We start from the raw sequence: 7,480 nt of genomic DNA on the forward strand, positions 1-7,480 counted from the left end.
CCCTTGGATTTGCCTCATTACTGTCACACAGCAAAGCAGGGGGGGACGCTTGCTTAAATAAAAAAATAGAAATATAAAATCGGAGTTGAGACCGATCACTAAAATTCCACGCTGCCGCGTGACAATTCCATCACCCTCCTCTTCCACTCCTCCTGTCCGGGTGGTCACGGTTACAAAGTGCTCCGGCCGTCCAGTGGCTCATGGGTAGGTTAGTGGGTCGCGAGGCACACAAACGGCTATCTTGCCAGTCCACCGCTGGATAAAGGCCTTCCCCCCACGCCAGATGGGGGGGCCTTCAACGACGCGGCGCCCTGCGGGGTCGACATGGAACCGTAGATTTATTCTGCCACTTTCTGGATGATTTATTTATTTTCCACCCCCCCCCCTCCCCCAATCTCTGGAGCTCTGAAGGAACGGCGTGAGCTGACAATGGGCTCCCTCTGTGGGAATGCCGTGGGTTTTCGGTGAAGGCCGAGAGGGGAGGGAGGGAGGAGGAAAGGAAAGGAAAAGAAAAGAGGCACCCCCCCCCCTGCCTGCCTGCCCACGCTTTGTGCGGGTTGAGCGATTCAGGAACAGGGGTCGGGTTTCACGAGCCGAGCCGCAATTTCCGTCCGGTCAAAGGAGCAGAAGGAAAAATGTCGAGGAAATTAATCCGAGTTAAAAAGCCACGCGGCGATTTTATTATTATTGTGATTAGAAAAAATTAAACGCCTCTGCAGCAACCTTAGGAAGACGATGACGATCGTTATTTGCCAATCCACTGCTCGATGAAAGTCCTCGCCATGCCGTGCCGCTTTGTCCGAGGGGAGATTATTTCGATTTCTGATTTCTGCGGGAGGACCTCTGTGTGTAGCGATTTATTGATTTAATTTAAAAGCACGTTGCTTGCTCAGAAAGCGGCCTCCACGAGGCTCCGCGGAAGAGCGAGCGGCTCGCGATCGAGCTGTTACGGGTTCAATCCCTGGTCAGGGGTTGATTCGGCCCATCAGTCCTCTGGGGTGGTACAATTAGCAGCACTCTTGAGAGGAGGTCACAAGTGGTTGTCTTCCAGATAACAACGCCTCCACCACCCCCACCTCCCCCGCCCTCACCTCCGCCACCTCCGCTCCCACCGCCCCCACCGCCCCCACCGCCCCCACCTCCATCGCCCCCACCTCCTCCGCTCCCACCTCCTCCGCCCCCACCGCCCCCACCGCCCCCACCTCCTCCGCTCCCACCTCCACCGCCCCCACCTCCTCCGCTCCCACCTCCTCCGCCCCCACCTCCTCTGCCCCCACCGCCCCCACCGCCCCCACCTCCTCCACCTCCTCCGCCCCCACCTCCACCGCCCCCACCTCCCCCGCCCCCACCTCCGCCTCCCCCACCTCCTCCGCCCCCACCTCCTTCGCTCCCACCTCCATCGCCCCCACCTCCTCTGCCCCCACCGCCCCCACCGCCCCCACCTCCTCCACCTCCTCCGCCCCCACCTCCATCGCCCCCACCTCCTCCGCCCCCACCGCCCCCACCGCCCCCACCTCCACCGCCCCCACCTCCTCCGCCCCCACTGCCCCCACCGCCCCCACCTCCGCCCCCACCTCCTCCGCCCCCACTGCCCCCACCACCTCCAGCTCCTCCGCCCCCACCTCTGCCTCCCCCACCTTCGCCTCCCCCACCTCCGCCCCCCCCGTGGGATGTGAAATTTCCACCATCGGCTCCGGGATGTAAAGGTGAGCACTCACGTGGGCGTTGTGTCGTTGCGTCTCTCTCCCTCGCAGGCTGGACACGGAAGATGCTGGCTTCATCCTGGTCATCGATCGTCGGCAAGACCGATGGAGTTCGCTGAAAGTGGTGCTCATGCGCATCTCCGTAAGCGGCGTGCGGTGGTGTTGATTCTTCTTCTTTCATAATGAACGTTTTTGGGTTTAGATCGCGTTATTTATAAATGTGTCGTAACCCTCCACCACCCGACACGGCCAATCAGTAAAAATGTGTCACTTTGACAAAGACAAATAGTTCACTGCTTTAGCCCACCGGTGTGTTGAAGCCACAACATTTACAATTTGAGTACGACGTTTCGCTGGTAATTGCAACCAGCATCATCGGGCAATTCGCAGCGATCTCCACAGCTCCCGTTACCCCCCGTGCGACCTCCACTCAATCTTCTGCGAATGTCGCGCTGGTTGGCTGCGCCCCACTATTTTAATTCTTTGCACAGTTGACCCCATTGCGGGCGGCGCGCTCTGCGATGTGCCGTGTGTGTGTGGCGCGCGCTCGCGGCTTGGGTGTGTTGTGCTCCGATGTGTCCTGCGTGTTTTGTGTGTGAGCATGCGGCGTGCACTCACGTGCTCTGTGTGCGGCGTGTACTCACGTGCTGTGTACTCACGTGCTGTGTACTCACGTGCTGTGCACTCACGTGCTGTGTACTCATGTGCTGTGTGCTCCATGTGCTGTGTGCTCCACGTGCTCACGTGCTGTGTACTCACGTGCGGCGTGCAGGAGCTGTTCCCGGCCGGTCTGCGCGAGGTCCACGTGCTGCGTCCGTGTGGCTTCCTGCAGTCGACGTTCTCCAGCTTTGGCCTGAGGTTCAGCAAAGATGAGTTCAACTTACCTGTGCAGGTAATGGCTCGACAGCCCCGCCCCCCCCACGCCCCTCCCCCCCACGCCCCCCTCCACCCCCACTCCCCCTCCTCTCTCTAACAGCTCCACTCTGCTTTTTAAATCCTTTATATTAAGTTCACTCGCTTGCTTGCTTGCGTGCTTACGACCGTGCACATCTTTCGGTCGTTTTTTAACCCATTTCCCGTGATCCAATCGAGCTGACATTTTGCACACACAGACTCGTTGTGCGTGACAATTTATTTTCGTGAAAATTTTTTTTCCATAACTTTACACTTTTTAGAATTTTTTTTTTATATTTAATTACCAATTGCTTAATGGTGGCAGACAATCATCTGACCCATAGGTGGCAGCCATCTCAAGCCAGAGGACGACAGGACTCTAGCCGCCACGCATATAAAGGATTTATAGTGAAAAACTTTGTTTTTACGGGTTAATTTTTTACGTCCGGCTGCCTTGGTCGTTCGAGAAATCCCGAGATCGCAAGTTGATTTCAAAACGTTATAATACAAGCACAGTGCCACATTTGTGTAAAACCTTATTTCTTTAGAACTTATTTTTGTGTTTAGTTTGTTGTTCCATTCCCCGCCACCCCCGATTATCGCGGTTGGCTACGTACGATGTGAACTTACATACGTACGCACGTGCGTACAGGACACATGGTGTGGACTTAACAGGTGCTCGCTAATTCTATATTTGAAGTTTTTATGACTGCAAGGATCCATGCTCTTTGGTTCTTTCTGGTAAAGTCATGTAGGTGAAAATAATAATACAAATCATAAAAGAAAAGAAAAATTTAAATAACTAAAATTTTGTTATTTTCATTTTCTATTTTATTTAATTTGTATTTTATTATAGTTTTCTTCTTATTATTTATATTTTTACCTACGTGACTTTACCGAAAGCGTACACCTGTCCAAACAGCCTGCGTAGGCTACGCGAGGGATCCTTGTTTTGTATCTGAGTGTGTCCATGTGTGCGTGCGCGTGTGTGTTGAAAGGCAGGTGATCGGGAGTGTATCGGTTAGCGTCCCGTGCTGTCAACCCACATGGCGACCCAATGTTACTGTGTGGTAGTGTTACTGTGTGGTAGTGTACCGTGACACAGTGTGGGGAGCGGTAGTGCAGTGGTTAGCGCTACGCTGCGCTACGAACCCGGCTCCCCGAGTTCGATTCCTGCTCACGGCCAACACCAGTGACGATTATCTGAACCGGTCCAGGGCCTCCCCTAGGTCGACTCAGCATCAAATAAGTACCTGGTGCGGTGTGTAGTAAACATCGCCACTGGGGAGACAAACGGGGCCGGGCGTGGTGCTGGCCACCCACCCCCTCGTGTGCCGTGCCGGCCTTTGCAAGCACTACTCGCTAACGACACTTGCCCCGACCGTCTGTCGAAGGCTACCGGGGTGATCTTTGTCTTTGTGTGTGTGCGAGCAGCTCATGCTGCCCAACTCCCTGGGCGAGCTGCACATGTCCATAGACCGGTCGCAGCTCACGCCGGAGCTGGGAGGCACCCTGGTCTACACGCACTCCGAGTGGATCCAGCTGCGCTCCGTACGTCCCTCCCGTCGCCTCTGTCGCTTACGATAACGCCACCGATAACACCACCGATGACAACACCGAATTGTAACGGAAACATGGGGGGGCTGGGAGGGGGGTGGGGAGAAACGTGTGTATGTTGAACTTCTTTCGCACCGTACGTAGCCAACCGTGCTGATTGGAGGTGCGGGGGAAGGATAATACTTTTTTTTTTAATATACAGCGTGAATAATTGAAAGCGCGTTGGCCCCTAAGAAATTCCGTTTTTTCTTCCAGCCAGCAGGCCTCTATAGAGAGGTCAAGAAAGGTCATGCACGGCATGGGAATCACGGGAGGGCTCATGCATTTTGCGAGCGCTCCCCTTGCGAGCGCTCGCCAGCGAGTTTAAAAACGATTAAAAAAACAACGAATTTCAATTTGACAAGGTAAGGCCCACTAAGCTGTATCGCTCTTTTTTGTTTGGCGAAGCAAAGTGGCCGCAAATGAAAGTCACGGAGCGGTGGTGTAGTAGCCTGCGGTCAAACAAAATCCAACTTTTGCCTCCTTTCGCCAGGACCTGGAGGGATTCTCGGAGGTGGCGCGCGACGCGGTGCACACCCTGCAGGCGGTGGGCCTGGAGCTGGCCGAGACGGAGCTGCCCAACACCGTGAGGGCCACCGAGGAGCTGCTGGGGGCCCACGGGCGCCAGCGCGACGACGTCAAGGTGAGACGTCGCCGCGTCGCCCCGGGGCAACGTGCCGCCCCGGTCGCGGCCGCCCCGCCCCGGCACCTCGGGTGGTTCGGGTGGTTCGGGTGGTGCCGCGAGGCTCTCCCAAAGGCGCCGGACCTAGGCGGCAGCGGTGGTGGCGGCGCCGGCCGTTTGTGGTGAAGCTGTGTGGTGGCGGGCGGTGTGGTATGTGGCCTGTGTGGTGGTCTGTGGTGGTGGCCAATGTGGTTTGGTGAGTCTGTGCGGTGGCTAGTGTGGTGGTGGTGGTGGTGCGGTCTGGTGTGGTGAAGCTGTGTGGTGGCGGGCGGTGTGATGTGGTGGGTAGCCTGTGGTGTGGTCGGTCGTGCTGTGTGGTGGTCGAACAGCATCTGTCTGTCTCCGTAGACCACACAGACAAACAACAGCCAATGAGAATGTGGCTTGACGGTTAACGTTACCAGTCAGTGCCGGTGTAATGCTCTCCTAAGCAACAGACGACGACAAAGTCGCACACACGCACACACACACACACGCGCACACACACACGCACACACGCACACGCGAGCACGCACACACGCACACGCACACACACACGCACACACACGCACACACGCACATACACACACACGTACGCAGTTGCACCCGGATAAAAATTAGCAACGCAAATTACGAACCGAGGCTGCGGAAAGCACAAATCTAAAATGTCCGAACAACTATTACATCTCACAAATGTTACCGGGTGACAGGGGTGGGGGGGGGGTAACGATGGAGTGGCAGGGGGTGGCGGGGGGTGACGAGGAAGCGGGGGGTGGGGGGGTGGGGTGACGGGGGGAGGGGGTGACGGGGGGTTGACCGTCCGTGCCTGACGTCCGCGCGTCTCTCCGCAGGCCCTGCTGGAGTCCGTGCTGGAGCAGGGCCGCCGCCTGCTCAGCAAAATCGCCGAGCCGACCTCCAGCGACCCCGGCTACCAGCCGAGCCTCGACCGCCTGCAGGGGATGCGCTCCGTGCAGCGGTGAGAGCGCCACCCGCCAGCGGGGAGCCCCGCACACTTTTAAATCGACTCAAAACTCACCGCTTGAGAACTGCTTCTCGCGTTTCGTTTGTTGTCCTCCCCACTCCCCCCGCTCCCCCCGCTCCCCCCCGCTCCCCCCGCTCCCCCCGCTCCCCCCGCTCCCCCCGCTCCCCCCGCTCCCCCCACTCCCCCCGTTCACCCCGCTCGCCCCGTTCGCGTGGTTTGTCGCCACGTACGCTACACGACCTTACCCCGGACAACCTTTGTATCTCCCCGAACCTTCACCTTTCCTGCGCATCGGGATTCTGCCCTCGCAGACGCGACGGCTCCTGCCCCCCCCTGCCTCCCCCTGCCCCCCCCTGCCCCCCCACCACCCGGCCCGCACCCACGGCCCCGTCCGGTACGAAACGAAACCGAGGCCCTGCCTCCTGTCGTTCCCGCCAGGCTCCTGTCGCGGCTGGGCGAGGCGGACGGTGCCGCCGACAAGTTCTGGGCCAAGCACCACCTGAAGCTGCAGCAGTGCCTTCAGTTCCGCTACTTCGAGCAAGACTTCCGGGAGGTGCCGACCGCTGACCATATCAAAAAGATGCTCGTCGCTGAGGGGGGTGGAGATTTTAAACGGCGGTTCTTTTTTAAATCCTTTATATTAAGTTCGCTTGCTTGCTTGCTTGCTTACGACCGTGCAAACCTTTTGGTCGTTTTTTAACCCACTTCCCGTGATCCAATCGAGCTGACATTTTGCACACCGACTCGTTGTGCGAGACAATTAATGTTCGTGAAAATTTTTTTTCCAAAATTTTACACTGTTTAGGGAAAACAAATTAAATATTTAATTACCAATTGTTTAATACTGCAGACAATCATCTGACCCATAGGTGGCAGCCATCTCAAGCTAGAGGATGAGAGGACTCTAGCCGCCATGCATATAAAGGTTATACTTATTAGAAGGGCGGGGTGGGAGGTGCAGACGTGGAAGGTGCTCTGATCAGAAATCGTGCCTCGTGCTGGAGGAATCCACGTGACGCGGCCAATCAGTAAAGGTTTGTCACGTGAAACACAACGTGCCAATTTGTTACAGCAAATCGGTGTGTGGGAGAGTAAACCCACCACATCTACAACCAGTGGTTGTTAGCGATCTCGACCACCGGCCGTGGATGAAGGTGTGCGCTTGCGATGAAGGACTGAGCGGGGAGCGGTAGCGCAATGGTCGGTGGCCCTCCCCTAGGTCGGGTCGGTGGCCCTCCCCTAGGTCGACTCGGCCTTAAACGGGTAGCCGGCCCGCCACTCTCTCCCCCGCCCCCGACGCCCACCCCGCGTGCCGTGCCGGCCTTCGTAGGTGCTCGCTTAACGGCGCTTGGTGCCGGAGGTCTGTCAAGACTATGGGGGTGGAACCTTTGTCTTTGTCTTTGTCGTCGGTGGTGATGAAGGTGATGGGGCAGTTTGAGGAGCTGCAGGAGAGGAACTCCCGGGTGGCAGCAACGGCCGAAAACTCGGCGCAGGCGAAGGCTCTGCTGCAGGAGCTGCAGAGCCTGGACAAAGCGGCGCAGGTGCTCCCCCATGCAGCGCCGCACAGACGGCTCACCACACTCGCTACGCTTGCTGCCCGCTAGCTACTACCACACCACCACTACTCACTAGCCCATCGCCCCC

The 7,480-nt window shown here is 57.5% G+C and overlaps 1 protein-coding gene across 3 annotated transcripts in view; it reads left to right on the forward strand.

Annotated features, from left to right (window-relative positions):
- Positions 1-7,480, forward strand: part of LOC133357260 (guanine nucleotide exchange factor DBS-like) — a 408,695-nt gene that overhangs the window by 361,636 nt on the left and 39,579 nt on the right. For all 3 annotated transcript variants that reach the window (XM_061575113.1, XM_061575114.1, XM_061575115.1), the window contains exons 4-10: positions 1,755-1,845; positions 2,476-2,595; positions 4,032-4,148; positions 4,687-4,836; positions 5,706-5,830; positions 6,275-6,389; positions 7,258-7,377. In XM_061575113.1, the coding sequence (XP_061431097.1) occupies positions 1,755-1,845; positions 2,476-2,595; positions 4,032-4,148; positions 4,687-4,836; positions 5,706-5,830; positions 6,275-6,389; positions 7,258-7,377 (838 nt within the window). The remainder of the gene's footprint in view (positions 1-1,754; positions 1,846-2,475; positions 2,596-4,031; positions 4,149-4,686; positions 4,837-5,705; positions 5,831-6,274; positions 6,390-7,257; positions 7,378-7,480) is intronic.

The sequence above is a fragment of the Lethenteron reissneri genome, chromosome 57 (assembly GCF_015708825.2).
Source record: "Lethenteron reissneri isolate LAM-NWPU_2019-01 chromosome 57, ASM1570882v1, whole genome shotgun sequence".
NCBI classification, from domain to species: Eukaryota; Metazoa; Chordata; class Hyperoartia; order Petromyzontiformes; family Petromyzontidae; genus Lethenteron; species Lethenteron reissneri.